This window comes from Podarcis melisellensis (genome assembly GCF_964234715.1).
Source record: "Podarcis melisellensis genome assembly, chromosome: 12".
In the NCBI taxonomy this organism is placed as follows: Eukaryota; Metazoa; Chordata; class Lepidosauria; order Squamata; family Lacertidae; genus Podarcis; species Podarcis melisellensis.
Window position 1 is genome coordinate 24,456,824 of NC_138544.1, and position 26,728 is coordinate 24,483,551.

The 26,728-nt window shown below is 44.0% G+C and overlaps 1 protein-coding gene and 1 long non-coding RNA gene across 2 annotated transcripts; one reads left to right on the forward strand and one right to left on the reverse strand.

Moving 5' to 3' along the window:
- Positions 1–3,541: 3,541 nt before the first annotated feature.
- On the reverse strand, positions 3,542–6,042 carry LOC309353922. Its single transcript, XR_014162136.1, has 2 exons — positions 5,836–6,042; positions 3,542–4,795 (listed from the first exon to the last, which is right to left on the reverse strand). It is a non-coding gene; the product is annotated as an uncharacterized lncRNA (long non-coding RNA).
- A 6,979-nt stretch (positions 6,043–13,021) lies between these two features.
- Positions 13,022–16,375, forward strand: HOXA13 (homeobox A13). Its single transcript, XM_081882890.1, has 2 exons — positions 13,022–13,780; positions 15,449–16,375. The coding sequence occupies exons 1-2, from the start codon at positions 13,060–13,062 to the stop codon at positions 15,691–15,693; spliced, it is 966 nt and encodes a 321-aa protein (XP_081739016.1). The 5' UTR covers positions 13,022–13,059; the 3' UTR covers positions 15,694–16,375.
- Positions 16,376–26,728: the final 10,353 nt, after the last annotated feature.

Genomic DNA, 26,728 nt, shown 5'->3' on the forward strand with positions numbered 1-26,728 from the left:
TTGAACTTCCCCATGGCAAATAAATCATCCTTCTGTTCCCTGGGGATCTCAAAGGAAGTGGTTCGTTTATGAACCAGATTAGATCAATTGCCATATTTCCAAATACAAATCCATAATAAATCCAGCAGAAAAACACATCTACACATGGGAAACCAAATGTCTAAAAGTGTAACTAACGGGGGTTTTGTACACGCACAGGCACACACGCACACACCCCAATGCATGCCCAACTCAGGTATTGATTCAGGACTCTTTGTTCCAATTGTTGCTGCTGTCACATATCCTTTTAACTTTCTCACACGACCGGATACATGTTGTTTTCACATTTAAGTGAATGCCCATAATTTGAAGAAGTTTTCAAAAGACCTAAAAACTCTCTCTCTCTCTCTCTCTCTCTCTCTCTCTCTCTCTCTCTCTCTCTCTCTCTCCCTCCCTCCCTCCCTCCCTCCCTCCCTCCCTCCCTCCCTCCCTCTCTGTGCATAGAAACATTTGCACAACAATTGCAATATTAAATCTGACTTAGTTGCGTATGACAATTCTCCTGCCAGCTCATTTTGATTTGACTGCTCCATTGGATTGTTAGCCTGCTGAAACGCTTGATTCCTCATCAGCTACAAAGAGGGCAGGTGAGCTCAACAGTTCTGAAGCCAACGTGGAATTATAATGAAAGCATGACAAAGGAAAAAACGCTTTGTGGATTTTGAACACATAGAAGATGGCTGGATTCCACCTATTTCTATCCATTCAGCGAGGGCTGCAATCCTGTGCCCTCTTACACAGGAGTACGTCCTATTAAATTCACTTGGTGTTTACTTTAGAGTAGGCATGTATAGGCGTTCCCTGCAAGAGAGGACTTTGGTTCAAACGTGCATCGTAAAAATGGATGTGAGTTCTAACACACCGATGTCAAACACAGCAAATGGAAGTACATGTCGTTGAAATCCATTTTACCTCAATAATCATTCCCGTTCTACTAAAGCGTGGTGTGTAAGTTTCGGAAACATTTGACATTCTAGAGCAAACCAAGGGTGCCTGAGTGTTTTCATAATACTGTATGGATTTCTCCAAGACTCCACCCTTGGTCCTTTGCACGGTCTTTTGGGGTCTGATCCTTCTCGTTCTTCCCCCTCCCCATTGCATCCCCATCAGCAAACTGTTTACCTTATTCTCCCACTTGACTCCGAACATACCAAAATTATCCCACCCGTAGAAAACTCGCGTTAGAAGAAGGGTTAACTTAAGCAATAATAGCAATAATAATAATAATTGGCTAGCAGGACATCCGCACACATACCCTTCCCTCTTACTCTTTCACGAAACCTCCTCCCGCCCCTCCCATCCTGCTCTCGCAGAAGCAGCAGCAGATTGCATTTCATTCAACGCCCAAAGACAGACTTACAATCCACGTCACTCATTGCGATATTGACATACGAGGTCCCGCTTTCGCCAGCTTATGCGTAGGTCATGTGTTTCTTCTGCTGTTGTTTTGGCAAGAACTTCACAGTGGGCAAGTCGAAGGCTGTCAAGATGGGTTGGTCATCAAGTCAGATCCTCTCCCCCCCCCCCACCACCCTTGGTCTGAGATGACTGCTCAGGAAACCTGTTCGTTTTGTTTGCTTGCTTATGTCACCCCTGCATCTCCTTCGAGTCATCGCTTTTCCCTACGCCATCGCATGCCCCGGAGACCCTTGTTGACTTGCTTCCACTACGCTTCCCAAAAAAAGCACACCCAGGCTCCGTCAGCGGTCAGCAGACCTAATCCCCGTGAGATTTGATCTACGAAGTCCGTGTTAAAGTTGGGGGAAATCGCTTGCTGAGCTATAAGCCGCCCATACCAGATCAGCTGGTGCCTCGAGTCTTCGCCCTTCCAATATCTTTTTGCTGCTTGACAAATGAACCCTTGTCTTCGAGCGCCCCAATTTAGACAGCCACCAGGCGATAGCAGATAACCTGACATAACCCCTGCAGCCCCCAACAAGAAAAATATCTACCCCCCCCCACCCAAAGCTTTAGAGAAGTGGATTACTAGCAGTCTCCATAGGGCTACCCCACGGATATTCAACCACCGCTGCAACAACAGTGGAATCTGCACGACAGAAGGCTGTTAAGCTGGATACATGGAGACGTGTGTGTGTCTGTGTGTCTGTCTGTGTGTGTGTGTGTGTTGTTTTTGTTTTTTAAGCAGTACCTGACTATGAAATAAATGGCTGTATTTAACTCTAGGCTAAACCATTTGAGATTTTTTAAAAGAAAAATAATAATTATGCATGGTTATAAAAACCGTGAGGGGAGAGAGGGAAAGTCCTTGAGATGCTGGCACGAAGTCAACTCCTTTGGACTATTATGTTGAACCGAGCCATGGGCACAGAAGGTCGCGAACAAGAGGCCTGTTGTTGAAATGGCTCTTCCCCCCACTATCTCAATCATAAAGTCTCCCCCACTTTCACCTACGGGGTTTTTGCTTTCATCTGGCTGCCTAGTTGCTGCTGAACGGGCTCAGTCCAGAGACCCTTCATTAAAGGCTCTGCAAGCCTCCCAGCTCCGAAAGGAATGGGGGCCTGTTCCCAAGAAAACTAATCAGTGCGGGGAGGGGGCTGGATTGACACTGCACTCTCCTAGACGTTGGAGTTAATAGAGGGAAAATGCATATAATAAACCCAAACTATAAACCCGAAAATGCCCAATAAGGAACTAACCCCTTGGTTCCAGCAGCACTCCAGATCGATGTTGTTATCATTAATCTGACCTCCTCGATGGCACTTAAACTGACCTGGCTCCAGAGAACTGAACTTAGCTGAGCTGCGGAATGGGCAGTTATTAGAGAGGGCACCCAAAAATAATCTATTTTGGTGGTGGTGGTGGTAGTAGTAAAGTAGTACTGTAGTAGTAGTAGTAGTAGTAGTATGGGTCTGTTTTCTCCTTCCAGCTGCTAAGGTTTGTACTACAGTTTCTACACTTGTCTTTCCAGTTGGAAAGCGTTCATTTTGTCTCCTTACCCGGGAACAATCGTTCTACTCATCCCAAAAAACCGTGCAGGCTTCTCTAGGCAAAACGGTGGTGCAGACCAAATATGACAGCAGCATATATTTATTGTGGAACTTTATATTCCGCCTTTCTATGATAAGATCCAACTCAGGGCGGTGTTATATATATATATATATATATATATATATATATATATATATATATATATATATATATATATTGCGAGGAAATAATTAGTGCTTTTTCTTATATGAAAGGCTCCATGACTGCTGGGAAGGTAGGGGCGCCATATGGTTTTATGGATTTCAGTTGCTTTGATTTTAATGAATTGTTTCTGCACTACCCTGGGAACTTTCAGGTTAAAGGCTGGATTAATCATCCTCATCCTCATCCAGGGATGGGGTTGCTCTCCCAACCATCTAACCATCCATCCTGCCCCAGTCACTTTAAAAAATGCACCCTTAGGATTTATAAGCATTGCAGCACCAGCCATAATTATTTACATAAGTACATTAATGGAGATTGGTGTTCCTCGGGCACAACTGTCACAACGCCATAGCAATCCATCCATTTATCAAAAGTGAAGGTGTCACCTTCTAGATAGATACAAATGTCTGGCATATAAAAATATGATGTGATCGTGTGCTGCTTAACTCAGAATATGTGTTAGTTAAGATTAATTATGTAATAGTGTGGCTGCTGGAATAGCAGCGAAGGTAACGGGATCGAAACCTAACTGGACTCAGGATTGCAGACAAAACTACATCCCGACTTTCAGCCAATAGGGATTTCAGATATAAACTCTCCTTGTACTTAGACAGGTATGTGTTGTGCCTTTTCAGAGCCCCAGAATGTTCCATACTTGTTAAACTGATCCTTCCCGATCCTGATTACAGTTTATTTCAAAATAAAAATTATTTCAGCATACGAGAGCGGTAAAGCAACAGACGAGATTGAGTCATATGAGAATTAGCAACTTTGCCAGTGTTGATCTTGTGTTGCATCGCGTTTTCAGTGTGTTTATAGTCGCTTAAAGCATTCCAAAGGAAGATTTGGTTACTTCGTGTGTTTTTGTCATGTTTGATGGAGATTCCACAATATTTCCTGTGAACTGTTAGTCGCCCTCTGTCTTTGCAAGAACTGAACGTGCGGATTAAGTAACAGTACTTCTGAACACACCCCGTCTCATTATTTTTTTATAGAAATATGGTCGCCTGCAGCAAGCTGTTACACCAGAAGGTCACAGATTTTTAAATTCCTGTTTATTAAAGCAGTAACTCTTTGTAGGGATTATCTGGAGTCTGAAAAACACATTTATTTTCGTTGAGGTGAGAAATATCGGCAGTAAAGGGACAGCGACAGTCCTACAGTCAAAACCATAATACTCCAGATCCATTTGACGGTGTCTTCCTTCCCAGACCCAAAACCATTTAACTGAAAATAAATCCCACTGATATTTATTTGTGGCCAGTCGGGTTTACTTGGGGTGTCTAGGAGAGCATTTAGGAGCAGAGTGCCCAACCTGCAAAACACAATGCACTTACTCGAGAGCAGTTATTTTTCTTTTTATAGGGTAACTCTTAACACATTCAGTTCGTTACACAGCTTTAAGTACAGCTTTGATAATATCTCTACTTCTTCCTTAATAATATAGAACTCTTTCCATCTGGGAGCTTCAATTGATGCAGAGCGCAATCCGTTGAGAAGTTCTCCTGCGTAAATTCCACCCAGATTAATGCGATGGGTTCTGTTTGGATGAGGCTTGGCAGGAAACGTTTCAGTCGACGGGCTTTTTAAATTCACCTTAAACCTTTAAGAACAAGAGGGACTGATAAACTCGGCAATGCTCCTATCGACAGCACATGTACTATACATACTTAGAAGCGAGTTCCACTGAAGTCTTTGAGTTTTGCTTCCAGCTAAACGTGCTTAGCGTACAGAGTATAAATAAATGGATGGCTAATGACATCAATAGTAATTCTGGGTTCAGATGAGTATACTACGGAATGAGCAAAGAAAGGGGGAATTTTAAGGTATAGCAAAACAGCCATCAAATGGTTTGGATCTTGTCCTCCACTAATTTCCATCCAACTTTGGGGGATGTGGAAGGTTACAAAAGTCTGCAAAGTGCTTTATAGCAGTGATCTCATGCACCATCATAACAACCGGATGGAAGAAGTCTCTTCATTGATACTCCCAGTAAAGCTTAGGCAGGGTGGGGAGGAAGAAAAGACTTCAAGGCCTCCTGAAATTTTTACTTAGACAGGATTTCCAGTACAGGGATTTTCCAGGTCCAAGTCTTCCAGCGACAGCTTTTTATTTTTACTCTCCAGTAGCCCCATTAAATTCTGTGGCATTGTTCTAGAGCAGGGATGTGGAACCTGTGGCCTTCCAGGTGTTGCTAGACTGCATCTTCCATCCTCATGAACAATGGCCATACCAGCTGCAGCTGATGGTAGCTGGAGTCCCAACTACAGCTGAAGAACCACAGGTTCCCCCATCTACACTAAAGGTTGTTCATTTTGCCTACCAGTGCCATACACACAAACACATCTCACTGTCTGGGAGCAAAGTACAACAGAAGTTGACTCTAACAACCTGTTGCATTGGGCAACACTAGAGGGTATGGACCATCCCAGAGAAGAAGATAAGTTATTTAGGGCATGCTTCATGAACCTGGTGCCCTCCAGATTATTTGGACTACACAGCTCCCATAATCCCTGGCCGGTGGAGAGTTGTTGTAGTCCAGCTACATCCAGAGATCAGGAAGCTGAGGCAATACAAAAATCCCAGGGGCCGAGCCCTGCCCTCGGATATGAATGAAATCAAGGCTCTTTTCCCGACTGTTACCTGCATCAACACTATGAGCTTTTGGTCGTCTCACTCTTAAGGAAAGCCTTGAACTTCTTGTGCTGCCAGATCCTGCCGAGAAACAAACTCCCAGTTGGTTGCAAAGAGAGAAAACCTGGTGTGTATGAGAAGTTTCGCCTTAATAGCGGGTTTATGTGCCGCCGCGTGGACTGCAATGACAATCCCGGTCGATTCAACTCTGTTATAGCAACGGCCACAATGCCTGGTGTTCCAGAACCATAAATTAAACAGCATCGTGGTTTTGGTCTGGGAAATGAATTCTACACAACCCACCTATGTTCAGCATATATATATTTATAAAAAGTCTAAGTACAGATATTTTTTTTTGAGGTCAGGATTACGGGATGGTATTATTACCCAATAATGCATTCTCCCCACCCTCAGCTACTAGGCAGAGGAGTTGTGGTTGTTGCTCCACTTTCCAGAAGCCTGCAGTAAAACTGGTAAGTTTAGCTAGATTCTCGCATTTCTCCGAAGAGGAGTTATCCTCCTTCCTCAAGTGGCTCTTATCCATCATTTTATAGGAGGAGACAACTTTCACCTACTTCAACGTGGGGAGCATTAGACGTCTGGACCTAGCGCTCCCCCAACTCCTTTTAAAAAATCATCTTCATTGGAAATATTGTCAAAATAGTAGAGGTGTATTCATCTGTAAAGGAGGAAATGAAGGTCAGAACACACACACGCTAAGTTAGTGAAATCGCAGGGGGAAATATGCTACAACCCCTTGATTTATTCTTACTTTTTACAAAAGGACAAAGCCCACTTACTCCAGACAAGTGCTAAGAATCAGAAGAAATTTACTCCGGAGTAAACGGAATTTGAGTTGCAGCGTCAAGAGCACTTCCTACCCCCGCCCCCCAAGATGAATACTTAGGTTTCGAAATCAGCTTCCAAATACAAGTAAGCTTTCGATGGTTAAATCTCCTGAGACTAAGCAATCCGGATGGTACTTTCTGTAAAGGCAAAGCAATGAAATGAAACTGATGTGTTGGGGGGGGGGGGGGTTTAAAAAGTTTTAGGAAAATAGTTCTCATACACTGTAAATCGACCTCCCCCCGCCCCGCCCCCCCTGCTTCACCTAATCATTTGATTATACCTAAAAAAATAATACAGTGGTTTCGGGGTTCAGGGAGAACGATGAGCGCTCACAAAGAGATTCGGGGATATGTTTAATTATTCTTTTATAACAATGGAGCTTGTAATCATGTGGTAGCAATTTATCTGAACTCCCGCCAGAAATTAAAAAGATTGCCAGGGAGAGAGTTGATTTCTCTCTCTCTCTTAAAAACAGTGGCTAACCCCTAGCAAAAATTTAAAATAAATTAGAAATATTGTTCTATCGGTATACATTCCTGGTCAACGTAAATGGTAACCGATCCGGTACAAAACATAAAACACAACTACTCCAGGCCCATTCTAAAAAAATCAGGCTATTATTTTCATCGCACTTTTCTTTTCTCCTCATACCCCTTAAGATATAGGACAAACTATCTCACTTTGCCTGATAAGACTACATTAAGTGGATGGATAAATTTATCACTTTCTAGCGACACTCCTAATCCCATAAATAGTTAAAATATCACATTTCTGCTTAACACGAGGCTATCCATACTACGATGTTATAAAATCTTTTCACCTAATAACTTTTAACATAACGCTTTAGCAGGTCAGATAGAAACAGAAACTAACCTACACAGGCGAGAATGAGAGAACTCTCGCCTACTTCAATGCGGGGAGTCCTATATTTGTGTTCACACACACACTCACACATACACACACCGTCGCCCCGCCAGTTCTTAAATTCTCAAATTCCTCAGAGGATCCATTAGAAATTGTGGGAAAACGATAAAAGGTTTGACAGAAGTGTATACTGTAAATATATACTGTACTCAAACAATAGGCACTGAGTCATCCCAAGTCTGACTTTGATTCGTTTTATGTTTCCTGGACGTTTTAAATCTCTCTTGTGTTCTAAATAGAGGTTTCAGAAAATGGCCGGTTTTTAAATCACCGAGAGGGAGAGAAAAAACACACTAGATGAAATAAAATTTTGCACTCCTCTCTCTCTGTGTGTTGTAATCTACCTAGCCTGATTTTAAACAGGAATGCACTTTCTCTGTGTGTAATCTCTGCACAAGTCTTCCTGAACGTTTCTCCCCCCCCCTTTAGCATTTGCTTTTGAAAATCTTTCTTATTTCCCAATTATCTCCAAGGGGGGAAAAGAGCACTCAGTGGGAGGGAGGGAGTTAGGATGTCCAGCAAATGCTGCTCGTAAAGCTGTTTAATTACATTAGAAACACATGAATATCCTTGAATGCAAAGTGTCCTTAAAACTGGCTCAGGAATGTTTTCAGAGAAAATGATGGGAGGAGGAGGAAGAGGCCTTGACAGTTTCCCTCCAAAATAATGTGGTGGCAGGTAAATTGCATTTGCTCATGAAAATCAAATCCGATTAAAAGACTTCCACCATCATCTTTTAAAGGTTTTCTTCACTCCTGGAAACTGAGTTATTAGAAATCAACATCCTTCCATGGATTAGACCAAAAGCAATATTTGTGTTTAATAAAAAATACTGGACACCATTCAGTATACTTCTAATACTACTACTATGTCTGCTGCTGCTTTTACTCCTCCTCCTCATCCTCATACTACTAATAGTAGTAGTAATGTGGACATTAGGTAGCAAGGGCCACATGAATTAAAATGGACCTAAGTTATGCTACTGATTACAATCAGAGAAATTTCATAATCCAGAGAAATGTTGGGTGTATTCTCTTTCTCCTGAAATGGCAAAACAAATTTTCAAAACAATAATGGAGCTGGGTAGCACTCTTACTCTGGCCTGTCCCATTGAAATCAATAATTCAAGTTAGTTGCTGGCTAACCCAAGTATTGTTGATTTCAGTGGGTCTGAAGTGAATCAGGGCCAAACACTGAACTCCACTGCAGACACATTTGGAAGGGAGCCCCCTCTGATTCCATGGAACACAGTTGATTCCATGGGTTCATTGGGTGTTTTGCTTTGGTGTTAAGGAAGGATTTCCCTAGCAGTGCTTTTATATAACGTTAAAGTATTTTCTAAGTGGTAGCATCTATTGAGGAGGGGAGAGACGGGGCGGGGCAAGAATGCCAGCTTTTTCGTTTTTCTATGAACTTTGTCTTCACCCCGACCTAAGTCTGCGAAAAATGTATTTGCCATTGAGGAATGCTCTAGAGCCACAGGGAGAAGAGAGACGCCTCTTACGCTCATCCACTCACGGTTGCAAACCTCCTTCCATTAATACATAAACAGAGGTTGCAAAGGGGGATGACATTTTTCTCTCAACACTTTTAACCATCTCGGGTTCTCCTGAATTAAAAACAACCACATCATTCCTTGTTTTCTTTTCTAATGCGTTCCAAGGGTTTGGTTTTACATTAGAAGTGCCCCTCTCTTCTTCCACCAGATATCGTTCTATGAGGTCAATGCCTCTCAAGCGTCATTCAGCGGCCAATTTCCATTGTGTTCAGCTGAATTTCTGGTCCGGTTAAAGAATGGAGTCCAAATTCATGATTTAAAAGGCCGCAGTTCTCAGTACAACTGGAAGGGTCACTCCTTGGAAGACCGTCATCATTAGCAGTTATATGGCGCATAAGGAATAATCCGTTAGGCCGCAGGTTGAGGGCGATGTCGCGACCATCTCATAATTTTGATTAAGCATTCCACAGGAGTGGAAGAATCCCGCCTACTAGGAAGGGAGTACAGTTTGGGTTTCTGTCTCCTGCGGAAGGAAGACCCATCATCAGAGAACAGAGCACCCAAACTTTCTATTATCCTTGGTGTCCGCAATCCTATACACACCTATATACACTCCGCAAAAGCGGAGAGGACCCACACGCCATAGGTGTGGGTCCGTCTGCTATAGCGGGTCTTTCTTGGGGTTGTCACAGACAAATCAACAAAAGCGGGATGGCGGAATTCTGCAAGAGTTTTTACGTGGACTCTTGTCCCTTTTGCTACATATACACAGAAGCGAGTACACGATCTTTGAAGTGAACAGATCAATTTAAAACCTACAAACACACGTCAAACCACCAAAAGCTTCATTTTGGCTACCTAGACCAGTCGCTCTACTTGCATTTAGGAAAGCAAAGAGGTTTTACATTTTTTATCTTACTTTATTTTGCCCTCGTCCAGTAGAGAACAGATTTCGCCCGCATTATACGCACTCATCTAATATTCATGGTCAAGCCCTACGGTTTTCCTGTTTGCTCGGCTCAACGCCAGGTAGTTTTTAGACCAGGCAAAAAGCAGCGTCCACATCCAACCTCGCTTTTTTGTCCATGCTTCTTTCTCTAGCACCTATCTGTTGGCTTTCAGTGTGGACCTCCAGCTGAACTCTTTGGACGCCTCTCTTCATCCCAATGACCGGAGAAGCAAAAAACTGTGCATTGGACCGACGGCGATAACCGCCCCATGTTTTTATTCCTCAAAAATCCATTTCTGAAGCAGACAAATGGAACCGCCCCTAGAAATGCTCATTCTTTTATCTGCGCAGCAGGTCAGGCTGAGTTTGAAGAAGCTTCTGTTCTGATCAATGTCCAGCAAAACTCGGCCTTTCTTGGGAGCTAGAGCAATGATGTGAATATAGCCTCATCTTTCTCTCTCTCTCTCTCACACCCTGTGTTTTTGTTTTTTTTATCATCAGAACTGGTCAAAGCCAAGCAAGGAAACAAACGAACAGCATATAGGATCCCCACCTCTACTGGTACATCTTTTGATTTATTTGCTTGTTTGTTTTTTTGTTTAGCATCGTGCTTCACCCTCAAAGAGCCACAGTTGCACGCAAAGTTCTCCGTAACCAGAAGAGGGAAGGGTTTGTCTGGAAAGTGACAGACAGAAAGGCCGAAAAGGACACACACGGGGGTTGGGGGGTTGGAAAGGAGTAATTGGCTGCCCCCCTCTTCTTCTTCTTTGCAGCAAATCAGACAAGTCTCCTCCGGCTCTGAATGACCATCCTGGCATTGGCTAGGTTGCCGCTTTCAACTTGACCTTGGCCTCTAGTCGTGTCTCCCCTCCCTCCCTAAAAGAGCGCTGCCCTGTTAGCCTTTTGCTGGAGTAGGTTAATGAATTGAATGAGTTGGGGAAGGCTGAGTATGCTGTGTTTTGGCTCCGCTGCAAGGCGTTTTGAAAGAATGAGATTCCCCAAAAGGAAAGGGAAGGCGAAGGGAAGCTCCCCCTCCCCTCCCCTCCCTGCCAAATAATGGAAAGATTTCGAAGCCTACATTTTTCCTAACGGCTGAAGCCCGGAAAGCGGGGTGGGGGGTGGGGATATGAAAATATGCCAGGAATAAATATTTGCCTTTGGCCATGAGGAGGAATGCGGAAAAGACCATCCAGGAGGAGAAGGGGGCTGGGGTTGGAGAGGAAAGGAGCCCTTTATTGGTTACAATTAAGAGAATTCGCTGAAATATTGTCCGGTGACAAGAGTCCCCTCTGTCGCATGCCATTCTCAGCGAAAAGGGCCAGGGCAGGGCAGACTGGGGGACAGGCAGGCGAACTGACAGATCTGTTCCTTCCTACATACAAGGGACTGGGAGTCTCTCCAAACAATGCACGATTTAGAATTCCATCCTTGTAGCACTGCAGCGAAAACAATGTTGCAAGCCCCAACCGCTCGCACAATAGTTCATAAATACCTGTCAAGCGTGCATCAAACAAGCAGACAGAGGTTTGGGTGTGGTGGGTTTTTTTGTTTTGTTTTGTTTTTCCTTGCTTTTTGCTTTTGTTTACAAAGACAAGTTTACTCCCTTCATTGTGGTCGGAGGTCAGTAACTCTCAAATCCCCACTCTCTCGCGTGATTATATTACCATGAATTAACTTCTACTTGCATTTTGCAGGATGCATATAAATCCTTAAGCAGTCGTGTCTGCATAACATATACTCGTAATAGAGTATGTGCCAATGATAATAACAATAAATTAATAATTAATTAATTAATAATTAATTAATAAAAGGGCACTTCCTTGGAGTATTTTCTATTAATTAATTAATTAATTAATAATTAATTAATAGAAAATACTCCAAGGAAGTGCCCTTTTATTGACATAGTGGCTTTCCGTGTTGGTGCATGTGCTTACGCAGAGCGTTTCGGTGCAAAGGGTTTGTTATTAACGATGATAAGGGGGGAGTCCCTTTGGTCACTCTTAGACAATAAATAATCCCACGCAATATTTTTATGGTCGGGGATGATTCAAGCAAAAAATTGTAGGCTGCGCGTTTTATTGTTGCAATAACAAATAATACAGGGAGGCTGATTCATTTCTGAGATCTGCTTAACTCTTTCTCTTCCACACCCTGCCGTGGCAAATCTGTTGCCTACGTTCTGGATAGTGCTCCTCTTTTTCAGATGTATTTGTCCAAAGGAGGAGTGATGTCATTCAAAACGCACATATATATTTGTTTGTTTGTTTGTGTGTGTGTATCTGGACAGGTCAGGAGAAGATGTGAAATACCCAGCGTTGACAGGCGTTGTGGTTTTAGAAAGAGGTGTTTTGACCTCGTAATGGTACAAGCAGTTTGCAGTCCTATAACACGAGAAAATACGAGTTTAAGTCTAGGGAGGGAGGGAGGGAGGGGAGGGGAGGGAGGGACGTTCCCCAGGAAAAACCAAAACCAAAAAAAAAAAACACCCACACACACAAACACCACCAACCACCAGTTGATGAGCAAGAAAAATACAGAAAGTCAGAAGGCTTTGACATTAAGACCGTGGAGTGAGAGCCTGTTGAAATAATTTCCTAGAGGCAATGTGCTAGAGGGAGTGGAGGGGGAGGGGGGAGGGAAGAAATCCACACTTTGCAGAGCGGGGGGTGGGGAGGGAGGCGAAATACCTGCTCTTCCTTTGCACCCGCGTTGGCGCCTCCCTCGCCACGCAAAGTCGTGAGTGGAAGGGGCGGCCGCGCGCGCGGGCGAGTGCCGTCCGCCGCTGGCATTCCAAGCCGTGGCGCGATTAGGCCATTATTTAATTATCTGCCCTTTATTCCTCAGATGTTTATCAGCTGCTTTGCATATCACGTGGGGGAGGGCGGTCCAATGAGCGCCGTCGTGGCGCGACACTGGCGCGTCAGCCCTGGTCAAGTCTGGGAGATTTAGTATCTCTTTTTTCAGTCTTTGGGGCTTTTAAAAAAGAGCCACTAGTCTCAATGCGGATCGGGCTATGACAGCCTCCGTGCTCCTCCATCCCCGCTGGATCGAGCCCGTCATGTTCCTCTACGACAACAGCCTGGAGGAGATCAACAAGAACATGGAAGCCGGTTTCCACGCGGCGGCGGCGGCGGCCGCAGGCACCAACTTCGCCGCGGCCAACCAGTGCCGGAACCTGATGGCTCACCCAGCCTCGCTCGCCGCCCCGGGCAGCGCCGCCGCCTACACGTCGAGCGAGGCGCCCGCCGCCGCCGCCGCCGCCGCGGGCATGGCTGAGCCCGGGGCATCTGTCAAGCAGTGCAGCCCCTGCTCGGCCGCCGTGCAGAGCTCGTCGGGGCCGGCCGCGCTGCCCTACGGCTACTTCGGCAGCGGCTACTTCCCGTGCCGCATGAGCCACCACAACGCCGCGCTCAAGTCGTGCGCGCAGCCCGCCGCCTCCTTCGCCGACAAGTACATGGACACGTCGGTAGGCGCCGCCGGAGAGGACTTCACCTCCCGGGCCAAGGAATTCGCCTTCTACCAGGGCTACGCCGCCGGACCCTACCAGCCGGTGCCGGGCTACCTGGATATGCCCGTGGTGCCCACCATCGGAGGCCCCGGGGAGCCCAGGCACGACTCGATGCTGCCCATGGAAGGCTACCAGCCCTGGGCTATCACCAGTGGCTGGAATGGGCAAGTCTACTGCCCCAAGGAACAGAACCAGCCGCCCCACCTCTGGAAATCCACTCTCCCGGGTAATGCACCTGCATGACCCTTCTTTTCTACTCCGGAGTATGCTTACTTAGTGCCTCACTGTCTGCCTTGCCCCGGTAGAATTAACAACGCCCGTTCTCCTCCTAAGCCTCTACCATCATCCCTCACTTATTAGCAACAATATGGTCGCTGCCCTTAAGAGACAGAGAGAGAATTCGCCCCAGTTAGGCTGCAAACTTAATCCACACTGATCTGGGAGCGAGTCCCATTCAGCTCAGGAGGGTTTCGGTCCGAGCAGACGCGCCCAGGATGGCTCTGCACCTATCCGTGCTTCTCATAGTGCAACTGCAGCCCTCTTGGTTATTTCGCTCACAGCAGGGTCAACCCCTTGCTCTGAGAAGACTAGCGATTTACTTGGCTGTCCCACCAATCATCGTGGTAGAAGTGAGAGTTGTTTTTAATGCCAGTCTCTTACCTTCTACAACGTGGTTACCTATATATGAGCCATTTGTTACTAACTTTCATAGGGAGAGAGTGCGTGTGCTTGAATCAATAGAAAACAGTAGGGTTTACTTGCGAGTAATGCATGAAAGATCCGATTGTTGCTTCGCTATCATCTCTCTCACCAAGCGCGTTCCTGCTTCTTTCTCCGTCTCTCCAGCCAAAATAGGGAAGATGCCTGGTTTACTGGTATATTAATATTTACCTCTTTTGCAACATCACCAACCCAACTAGCAGCAATTATAATAATACTTATAATATTGTAGCGTTTGTCCTCTTATTCACACTCTCCCAATACTCGTTAGATCAAGCCTCTCATAAATAATTTGAGTATGATGATTAAGTCCCCTCTTCCTTCATATCACTACTGCCATTCCTTACGCCACTATCACCCAGTTTAGTTCCTCGGTTTGGGCTATATAATAAAACTTAGAGCGTTGTTGTTTTTTTACTTGCTCAATTACTAGCCTTCTGATTAACATAAAGCCTTCCTGGTGAAGCATGAACTCCCTTAGTCAGATTATTCCTTTACGGTCAGCGGCTTTAGCAATATATATGTGTGTATATATGTATATACATTGCTACTGCACCAGAAAAGTACTAGAAGCTGCAGTACTGTACTAGTAGCTGTCTAGCTTCAAGTCAGGAGATTGTTACTCGTTCTGACTGCTCTGCTTCCAAATTATTTCGACCATCAGTCTCCGCTTCTCCGCTCCCCCTCCCCTTCTTCAGCGGTACCAGAACTAAGTTTCGGGTACCTCAGCTCTGCTGGATCTAGATTCTAGAACATATGCACGATTTGTTTGTTTATATATATTTATTTCCGAGGAGCGAATCGGCTTGAACAAGTCTGCCAAGGGGCATGAAGTCTTCCCGGTTAACAAGAATTTTCCACCGAGGCTTCAGCTCGCACGCTTCATCGGTTATTATAACTGCGTATAATTTTCCTACAGTCTTTTGGTGTTACAGGGAAAAGAGCTTGCAGCGAAGCGCTTGCTAGGAGCAGAAAAGCAAAGCCCGCATTTCTGGGTGATGACTTAGGAGCCCAGGCAGGCCTGTTGATTCCATCCATTTTAGCTGGTCACTGCGTGAAGGGGGAAAGGCATGGTGAAGAGTAATGAATTGATATCAGTTGATGGTCGTAATAATGCTAATGCCCGCCTTCCTGTTTTGATGTTTTTCTTTTCTTTTTATTATTATTATTCTAGACGTGGTTTCGCACCCTTCGGATGCCAACTCCTACCGGCGTGGGCGAAAGAAGAGAGTGCCTTACACCAAAGTTCAGTTAAAGGAACTGGAAAGGGAATATGCTACAAATAAATTCATTACCAAGGACAAGCGCAGAAGGATATCGGCAACTACGAACCTCTCAGAGAGGCAGGTCACAATCTGGTTCCAAAACAGAAGGGTGAAAGAAAAAAAAGTCATCAACAAATTGAAGACGACGAGTTAACGGATTAAATGAAAGCGAAGCTGCCAAGAGGCCTAAAAAACCAACTCTCTTTCTCTCTATATTTTTTTTGGTCCAGATTATAATAATAATAATAATAATAAGTAAAAAATAAAATAAGAAAAGACAATGAACCTCTTCTTTCACCAGAACTCTCTGTCTCTTTGGAATTATGGCTTTTGGAGAGAGCGAGAAAGAGAGAGAGAAAGTATGGGTTCTTGAGAAATGCTTTAAGACTTGTCAGTGCTCCCGAAATCCAGAAGAGGCCATTTCAGTGACTGAGTCTGAGAGCCCAAATGCCCAATCCAGAAATATTTCAGTTAAGAAAGATAAACATTTTGACGAGAAAAGCGTGTAAGTATTACTGTGACTGTTGTAGGACACTATTTAGGACTGTAATTCGAAAGATGGCTTTTTTAAAAAAACACAGGCGCGCGCGCGCACACACGCACACACTTTGCGATCCAATTTCTTGCGTTGCTTCCCAAAAGCATGTTTGAATGGTTGCTCAGGTAAACACGGGGGTGGGTGGGGTTGTAAAATTACTGTATGTTAAAGCAATGCCTTTTGTGTTTTCTGTTTTATTTTCTTTCTGGAGGAAGGTACTAAGTACCAAAGACAGCAGTAATGAAGGAAACTCTGCGAAGGGTGAACCTTGAAAAGAAATTAAAACCAGTCTAAACTACCGGGTGTAAAAAGGGGAACCTTACCCAAAAAAAAAAATTGATTTACTTTCCAATCGCTCATTTCTTGATCCCTAAACTCAGTGATAATAGAATACTCCAGAGATTTGAAAAGGGACTCTATAGCTTTTCAGTATCAGCGACATTAATCAAGTAACAAATGGTGTAAATCCCATAAATGACTGTTTTCCAAACTTGGGGAGAAACAGAGACATGAGAGTTATAATTGTGATGTAACAGAAATCCCTTTCTAAGAGAAACAATCTCAAAGGACCTGATAATGAAAATATATTTTGCTTCCCAGAGATATCTTGATTTCTATATTCTATAGTTTGAACTATGAGTAAGTAGACATTTTTCCTTCTTCGTTTTCAGTTATCAGGCTGCATTAGTAAGTATAGGAATTCATTTTACAGCACTTTCACCCCTTGAAACAAATCAGTCTGCAACTTCAACCAGCACATTATTATTCTCCCCCCCCCCCCTTCACAAGGAGAGGCTATCTTGTAAATATTTTTTTTTAATCAGCACACTGTGAAAATGTATTGGTGCACCCTTGGTTTGTTTTTTGTTTTTTTTATATTTTTACTGAAAATGAAAATCTAAGAGCTGTAGATAGATACTAGTGTTAATACTGTTAATAAAAAATAGTCACTGTAATAAAGCCTGCTTAAACCCTCCTTTATTTCGCTCCTTCTGATATATACATAAACGTGAATTTCAGGACGAATGTACTTATCCTTCAGGCCTAATGTTTTCTCCTAAATTGCTGATATGGTCCATATTTCCCCCGTAAATTACCTAGTCCAGAAAGCGAATGCGTGATAACTAAACTATAAATGTTTCAGTAAGGTTAAAGAGTCAGGTATTCTGAAGCGGGGTGGGGGTGGGGGGAGGAGATATAAACGTTGAGCCGGATCACCCCTTCCCGAATGAAAAACAGTTATAGAGACCACAAATGCAAGAGTGTCGTATTTAAGGTTTATTGCCAGGACCGGTTAAGAGATTTTTTTTGGGGGGGAGCAAGGAGAGAGAGAGGTTTTGGTATTTGTTGAAATGACAGGACTAGGAAGGCCTTAAACCTTGACCTTGATGGGGGGGGTGGAGAAAAGACAATTTGTGACCTTGACTTTTGACAGCTCATGAATAGCCTTCTTCTGGATTAGTAGATGAAGAGCGCCACCTCGTGTCTCGACTTCGGCTTTGTCGGCACTGCTGCGAAGGATGGAAACCCAGCGAGGCCTGTCACCTGGCGCCTGCTTCACCAGGCGGGCGTCAGCCGAACTAGCCAGGATGCAAGAAAGCACACCGGGCGGCAGTAGTCTATGGCTCATTTCACATCCCCGTCTCTTGGGCTTGTCTCGGAGACCAGTACATATTAAGACGCTTCTTCCTTGACTGGGCGTTGGCTCCTGAGAGCGCCTTGCATTTTGCTTATATATATATCTCCAAGAGCTCTTTGCTGCCTGTTCGCCACCCTAATTAGAGCGGCCAGGCAACTTTTAAGGCGAATAATAATAATAATAATTTATTATTTGTACCCCGCCCATCTGAGTGGGTTGCTCCAGCCACTCTGGGCGGCTCCCTACATATATAAAGACATAATAAATAAACGCTAATACTTTGTCTACTGGTCGTAACTTGTCACAGGCGACCCTGAGGTATTGGCTACGTCTTGGATCTTTTCAGAAACGTCAGGACTCGTAGGTCTATCTCTCCGCCACCAGTCGAGATATGTGGATGTGCACCAGTGTGCATATGTATGCCGCCATAAATCTGTTCTCCTTTAAGGTACTACAGAGGAAGGACTCTCTTTCTGTGATAGGCAGGGGAAAATGCTTGTGCATGCTTGGGCGTATTTTTGATGGGGGGGCAGGCCTTTTGTTAGGGGGGAGTCCTTTGTGGGGGGGCAGAACCTTAGTTTGCTATGTATTTTTATTGAATTTTATTGGCTACGCTCATGTGTGCATGTACATCCATGCGCGTATCTTCGCATATGTGTGCACATATACACATACGCATACATGTCCTGTAGGAGGTTACTACCAATGTATATTTCACTTTTGCTCATCTTCAGGGGGTCTTCCAAGGCTCAAGTCACAATAAATGTATTAGTCTTTAAGATGTCACATGGCCTTTTCTTTCTTTCATTTTTTTTTTTAGCTATTTAAAGTGACTCTCTGGGACAGTGGGTGGTACCCAATAAGTTTTACTAAGAGTAAATCCATTGAAATTAATGTGCCTAAGTTATTCATGGTCCTTAATTTTAATGGGACAACTGAGCACTGCCAACAACCCAGTAAAGTGGTCTTCTTAATACAGTATAAGTTGTTAATACCTTCAGGTAGTATTTCAGAACGCGAAATGATCTCCTAGAAAAAGGAACTGTTTAAAGAATTTTATTGTGGGCTCGGTGAAATATAGAATGAATGAATGAATGAATGAATGAATGAACGAATGAATTGAAAGGCTATTTTAATGTATCTGGCAGAAATGCTTGGCAATCCAATAATGAGCCTCTCCAAAAATCTTTTCTTAAGGCCTCCTGCCACCTCAGTTCTCAAGCTACTGAGACTGAGATGCTCAGACTGGTTGGTCCTTTCCTTCCCAATGAGGTCCAAGTTCACTGCTTTACTTTGAAGACGGACGGAACTAAAACTCTCAAACAGAGATCTTATGCAAGCGAAGACCGGCTATCTTTAAACTGAGAACAAGGGGAATGCAAGTATAAATAAACTGATGTTTTGGTTCTGTGGAAGGGCATTTTCAAAACAGCAACCGGAATTTGTTTCCTAATGCTTAGAAACATACAGAGCATTTTTTTTGCTTTTACAGAGAGTGTTTATATGGCGTTAGTGAGGACTTAGTTAGTGAGGGCTTCTGGGTGACTTTAGCGGTGGATCCTAGGCGCCTTGAGGGCTCTCCACACCTGAAACTATCCAGGATAGGGAAAGGGCAAGAATTCCGAACTTTGCGGCGCTGCTGGAAAAGTAATTCGCTACTTGTTTCCTGCATACTAATTGCATGTTAAGAGCTGTGACCTTGGAAAGTGCGCCTCAGTCTCAGCTTGCCCGCTGCACGTCAGAACTAATCTTCCTTGAACAATGCAAATAGGGATTTTGGCTTCCCTTGAAGTCTGTGGTCAAACTCCCTGACCTTCGCGGGGCTAGCTGCCCCACTGTCCATATCCTCTTGGAAAGAATCCCAGTGTAGGAGTTCAGATGATCTACCACTGCCCGAGGACACCGAGGGCACAGAGTGGGTTGAATAATACAATATCGCCCAGTTATCTCTCTTAAATTCTGGACCCTAGTTTCCAAGTTGCTTTCCCTACTCTTTACTATTTATTGTATATGCTGTGGCGTTAGGTACAATTCTGAGTGTTTTCAAATAAGTTCCTAGACGTTCCAATAATTAAAAATAGTGGTTAAAGCCTCACCAAAAAATGTGACTAGGCAATTGGAGAGCATGATGGCACATATTATTAGTTTACACGTGTGTAATTTGGCGTGTGAGTGTATGGCATTTAGTGGCACATAAAAGTATGCTAACGTATACTTGGATTACAGGTGGATCCCGTGCGTTCTGCAATACGCAAACCAATGTGAGCATCCTTTGTTAAGGCAGCTTGTATATCATGTATGGAAATGCACAAACTATTATTCAAAACACTTATTTCAGGTATGGGAATATATGTGCATTGTATGGAACGAAAATGCCAAAATATGCATAAAGCTGTGCCTGTGGATATACTCAAGAGGTGCAGTCGTATATAACCAATATCGTCTTCCAAATCAAGACAAGGAACCCAGATTTAATCCTTAGGAGTTCAGTGGGACTGCTACACGACCTCGTTGGAGATAACTGAGTTGAGAATCCATCTGCTACATACTTTGGCACTTTGCTTTTAAAGTTTACCCATGCCACGTTAAACCAATAAATGCAATGCTCTTTAATGTGATATACACACAGAGCGATATATATATATAACTGAAGCAACAACAACAGTAAAAATCCTTCCAATTCTGCACCCAGGCAGGAGCCATCGTATAAACATTCCCATTGTAGGTTGGCACCTACACACAGAGGTAATTCCAGTTTTCTTAAAAATATCAGCAAGAGGGATGGAGTGAGACAAAAACCTCTTTTTACATCTACTTCGTGTGAAATCTCCTCTGATTAACCAAGACGAGTGCAGACTGAAAACGAGTTCTCCTGTTTTGAAAGCACAGCATTCCTGTTAATTGCAGGCTGAGTATTTTTTTAAATTATTTTTTAAGATATCCGTGTGCATTTCTAGTCCCAAACCAGGACTCCTTCGGCCTTAATTCTAAATATAGACAAATGTTGCAGTAATATTGGGAATGGTGGTGGCAGTAGTAGTAGTAGTAGTAGCTGCAGCATGAGCAATTGATTGCCAAAAGGGTATTTGTATCCAACGAAGTATTGTTCTTCCCTCCCGCGCCCCAACTAACAATCCCAAGAAGGCTTGTCCGCTCCTGGGCCCGTTGGGAAGCCATTGCAAAATGCCTCCATGGGAAGTAAAATGCGTAAGAAGCTCAGTCAGCCAGCTGGTCTCTGGTCATCACGTTTTCTCAGTTCGACTGCGAGTCTGCGACACCCTGGAAATTCAGCCATGGGCAAATAAAGAGGGTTTGTTATCCTTTTCTCCCTCACCTCGCAAAATGACTTTTTTAAAAAGGAAACGCAGCCCATGTGATATTTTCTCCTCTTCTCGGCTGTGGTCATTGTCAACCTCATCACTGAGAAATGCAGGGGAATAAAATCGGACGCAGGCTGTGCGGTGCATGGTGAATTCTCTACAAAAGGTCACGATAACAAATCAGAACCTTTCGGATGCGGACCCTGAATTTCGAAATTTAAGTTCCTCGGGATAACTTGCCGCATTATAGTTTAAATTCTGAGCCTCCTAAAACGCATATATGGGATATTAGTAGATTTACACCCCCCCCCCATCCTCAAATTGTTTGTTAAGGAGCAAATTCTGTTATTCCAAACGTGCTTAATTTCCATATGAAATATTTAGGATTCTGGTGTTCTTCCATGAACTTCCCCGGGTTTCTCGCTTGATTAAAATAGCTCAAGAAGCTTCCGATTTCAGGGCTAGGTTTTATTAGTGCTTCAACTTAACATTTCACGCGCGTATTTGTTAAGGAAATCATATTCTGATGTGTATAATCTCCAGCGATTTCTCAGACATACCATGAAATTCAGGCCAAGGGGAAATGGTTCGTTTTGCACAAATCCACCGCCCATTTAAATAGGCTGCTTAGACTTACTCAGATTTACACCGTGCCTCTAAAAACATTGACTTGGGAGTAATTCCAAATGGTTGCGAGAGATATGACTCCCCGGTCACTGTTTTTTAGGATCTCAGCCTTAGGTGGGAAATGGGGCTAAATCCTGCTACTGTAGGTTCAGTGGACTGGGTCCAGCTCAAGCCTAATAACAATCCCATCTTGCTCTGCCTTGTCCTCACAATCTATGATCGTATTCTGGATTACGATGAGACCCGCAACACGTTTATTTATAAATGTATGTGTGTACTCGGAAGTAAACCCCACTGCGTTCAACGGAGCTAACACTTAGCGTAGATACTATTTCAGCCTGAGATGCAATGTCCTATTATATTGTATCAAGATTGGAGAGACCAGGCCGCTTGATAAACTGTGCTTGAAGAATGAACTTCCATTTTCTTATTGGTTTTGCATCCATTAAATCCCCTCATTCATTCTCTTTTGCTTCAGTAGTAGGAATGCCTAGATGTTCCGGTAGGGTGTGGTGCCTGTTATTTATAGCTTTCATTTACCCCTAAACTGTTGGCACATATATTTCCAGGTTACAAATTGCTGTTGGGTCACATTTTCCCCCCTCTCCCCATCTGCCGCCTTCGTTCTGAAATATATGCGTAATATCTGCTTTATAAGAACATCTATCACTAATGAAATGCGTCCTCCACTACGAATGCCTGCCTGGAGTTCGCCGCGAGTTCCCACGCAGCATTCGTGCCTTTCCAAAGAGCCTGGCGCTAACGTGGACCCTTCCACTTGCCCTGCTTCATTCTGCCATAGAAACACCAGGATGGTTTCTTTGTTGTTGTTTTTGTATTAATTTCAATAAGAAAATCTCCGTTACTTCTCAAAGCAAACGTGTTTAGCACACCAATCTAGTTTTAAGAAACTTCACTTCCTAAATCGTTGCTTTTTGCATGGGTGTGTGTGTGCCTGTGAGTATATACTGCGCTCCACACCTACCCACCCCTTTTCTTCTTCCTCTAAAACGGAAACATTCCTAACCACCTTGGGTATTAAACTTTGTCCCTAACTAGGAAATACAGTAATGTGGGGAAACGATTAGCGTTTATGCATATTGACTTTTAATGGCGGTAGGGAACGGCAAAGTAAGATTAACTGTAAACTCAGATGGTGCCAATCCTGGGAAAGTTAGAGGTGCATCACGTTCAACTGCAAGCTCTACATAATCACCTAAAGTAGAAGGAATATATATAGGACTTCAGAATATAATCCGCATTCTAACCTCTCAAACTGCTGGCAGCAACAAATGTGTTTTTCTCAACAGGAAATAAAATTTGACAGCAGTTTGTTTCCTAATCAGAATTAAAGTAATACTGCTAGTCCATAACTTAGGCCATTTCTCCCCTCGAACATACTTCCGTTTCAAAACACCAAGTGCTTAGTGCTTCAGATTGCAAAGATTGGGATATAAATAGCTTGTGCTATCCAGGAAAATACTTAGATTTCTAGAAATATATATATGGGGCAACTGTTTTAGGGCCCAACTGTAAATGAAAGATAATGTCAGTGGGTGTTTTAAAATATTTGGTTTTTAAAAAGGCATCAGTGTGTGTTAACTGAAATACGTTTCAGTATCTAAATCCCTCTGCAAATGGAGACGAGTAACTATTTTTTTAACGTGAGGAAGACCTAAAGAGACCTGAGTTTGTTGGATCCGGAGAAATGGAAAACACGGGCTTCCTGGGCAGCGCGGGAAGGGGGAGAGCCTCTTAGGCACAGGGGAAAAGCAGAATCGTGGATAATAGTTTCCAGCCGCTCATTCTGCGGTACTGAAAGATTGTCCCGCAGATTTGAATGGAGCTCGAGCGATCTGTGAAAGTCCGAGATAAATTGTGTCGCTATCTCTTTAACACCCTCCCCTCGCCTGCGCGCGCGCGCGCGCACACACACACACACACACACACACACACTTTGCTCCTGGATTCTCTCCCTCCTTCCCTCCCTCCCAAAGACCCCACTGGTTGTTTTATGATAGGTGGGGGCGGGGGGAGGAAGGGGAAAGGCGCGTCAATAATGAAAGTGGATGTTTCTAATCTATTGACGAGGATAGATTTCGTTTCGTTTTAGTTTTGTAGCGAAGCAGAAGTCTTTCCCGGATATTTACACACACACACCCTATTCCTGCGTTGCCTATGTTTGATTCTTAAACTCCAAGCTCCGGGGAGGAAACGTTCCTGGCCGTCTTTCGCTGGCGAAATAGACCAAATATGGCGTGCAGGAAAAAGCCCGTGGCTTTTGCCGCTCTTACTTCTGATTTCCGATTAAAGATCTCCGAAGAGCGCATCTTTTCCTCCGCCCCCTCTCCCTCCCTCCCTCCCTCCCTCCCTCCCTCCTTCATCTCCTCATGCAGCGTGAAAGAAAGAGCCCCTCTTCGACGTAGTAAAGGTCAAGTCCTACAACGCACAAACCACGGTCATTACTGTACGGTGACCCATGGTGAATTGGGGAGGGAACGTCAGGGTGTCCCGCCATCTAAAACATTTGGACTTTCCCTCTGGTGGGACTAGTGGGGGGAGGACACGTATGGGATTCTACCGCCCTTGAGTCTCGTTCCCTCACTTTCGTTGGCCTGATCATCTCCAGCGGAACTTTAAGCAGCGGGATCTGAGAGGAGGAGAAGTCAACGTGAGATGTTGGGCGCATGTTCTGGCTCAAGTTCGTAACGAGGAGAAGCAGACGAACCTTAAGGGCTCTGCTTCCCGATCGTCGGATGATTCAAAACCCGGAGGGGGTCTAGATCAGCCGGCCTCAATCCAGCTTTATTAGCATACCGGCTCTCCCGGTCTCCCCCCTCCCTTAAAATCCGAGTTGATCTGGAGCTTTAGAGGCGAGATCCGAAACCTGCTTGTCCAGTTCCTCTTTGATGTTTTGCGCCGGTAGACTGGATCTTGGAGAATGGGGTAAGATTATTCTGATAATCTCCACGCCCGTGACAATGCCATGTGAATATGAATATGTATGTATTCATAAAATTTCTGGTGCCGCTGCTGAATGCGTGCCTGCGATCGGTGTCGTCTAAATTGTCTTTCTATGAGTGTCTGTCTTTCCTTTTGTGGGATGTATTGCAGTATTATTCCCACACCTTCACCCCAAAGCCGTTATCTGTTCACCACCCCTCCGCTTTGACGTTTCATATCTATCTGTCTATCGATGAATATAGATTAGATATAGATAATATTTGAAAAAGCACCAACATATTTCTTTTTACTAACCGCCCCCCTCCTTACCATCTCCCCCCCCAAAAAAAACACCATTTATAGCATAACGAAGTGTTTATTATCTGGAAAGAGGGAAGTAACATTCGCCTGCAATTTTATTCACGCCACAATTCGAGGTGCAATTTCTGGAAGTCCCACCTCCCTCTCCCCACGCCGCCCCAAAATCTATTTGCCGTCAAATAGGAAGCTTTCGCGATGTGTGCATGAATTTATTAATACAGCTTTTATTACAATTATTTATCTTTGGGACAGCATTCCCAGGCACAACAGGGAACAGACCCGCTTTCTGTAGTTCTGCTTAAGCCGCCTTCCATTTTGAGTATTTGGAACATCAGAAATATCCTCGTGGGGGTACCTCGTGGTTTAAAAGCCTTTTTTATCCGACCCTGGACTTTGGCGAGGGATGCCTCAGGGAAGATTTAGATGGCAATCGAAGACGCCTTGGTTTTTCCCCTGGTCTATAGTTAATGGTTTGCGTGTGACTAAATATAAATAAGGTTTACCGCAACAAGGAGACCCACTAGGGTGGACAGCTGTGTGGAGATAGGGACAGGGGTGAGGAAATGTTAGATGAGGGCGCTGCCCCTCCGTGTGTATTTTTAGCCAATTTCTCCTGGCTGCTATTTTTCCGCTTGTTGCTGATGCAAAGACAGGATTATCAATCCAATGCAAACCCAGGGCACTACAGAGTAATTAATACTCGCCCTTATTGTTAACCTATTTATTCTGCTTGTTATTGTTCCCGCCCACTCTCTCATTATTGATGCAAATAATACCAAAGTAATTGCGTGCGTGTGTTTGTGTGTGTGTAGATAGATACAGATACAGTTCAACCTCAATGCAGCTAAAGGGCTATAACTATTTTCTCCGGCCCTGCAGCTCATTCGAAAGAGTTTATTCTGGATAATATTGTTTTTCGGAGCATTACTGAGGCAGTCTTGATGCAAACGATGCAGAAGAGCATAGGCGGGGCCAGAGTGGGACAAGAGGCCCCCCCAGTAGACCCCTCCATTCACTATCATCCTTGCTTGACCCCCGTGGGAAAAGCGTATTCTATAACCCCCACCCCACCCCGCAGTGGGGTTAAGATTCCTTCCCATTCCCCGAATCCCTATTTTAAATCTGGTTATCAATATGTTCATGCTCCTTTCTAGTGAAGACGATGAAAATGGTGCAGAAATGGACTTGTCGGCCATACTAAATATTCGCAGTCACGCAGCTTTGCTTTGGTTCTTCGGGAAATAAATGCTCCTCCCTTCTTCCCCTTCCTATAATAATAGTATTCTGTGAGCAGCGAATGTATATTTGCGAAAATGATAGTCACTCCTATCTTAACCAGTTATAGTGAGATGAATGGAACCTTAGTCTCAAGTCAAAGCTCCTAGGATTGCGGGACGACGAGGCCCAATGGGAATACAGTTGTCTTATTCCCTTCTACTACAGCTTAAATGGTCCGTGGTTTGCATTTTTGTCCAGTATTGCAGAGTAGCATTGCAAAAACGCAGGCAATTTGTTCGTTTGAAGGCCTTCAAAAATCTGAAGTTCGTATTCTGAAGCTACCGAGAAATTCTGGAGACGAGAAATATTGTATGTTAGGTGAATATGGCGATTATCAAGAATGGCTTTTGCAGTGAGTTTGCAGCACAGAATAATGAGAAGCTTTGTGTCGTCACTTGGTGATTTAGGGAAAATAATAAACGTTTTCTTATTGGAACAAAATGTTGTTATAATAGGTCGTACTAATTCTATAGTTGTTTAAAAGCATATATTTTACCTCCCATGTGGGGAGTTAAAAAAGCAT

Bases quoted from the DNA above. Each gene is read 5' to 3' on its own strand.
- HOXA13 (XM_081882890.1), top strand. From the start codon at position 13,060: ATGACAGCCTCCGTGCTCCTCCATCCCCGCTGGATCGAGCCCGTCATG. The intron at 13,781-15,448 runs GTAATGCACCTG...TTATTATTCTAG, and splicing joins CTGGAAATCCACTCTCCCGG to ACGTGGTTTCGCACCCTTCG.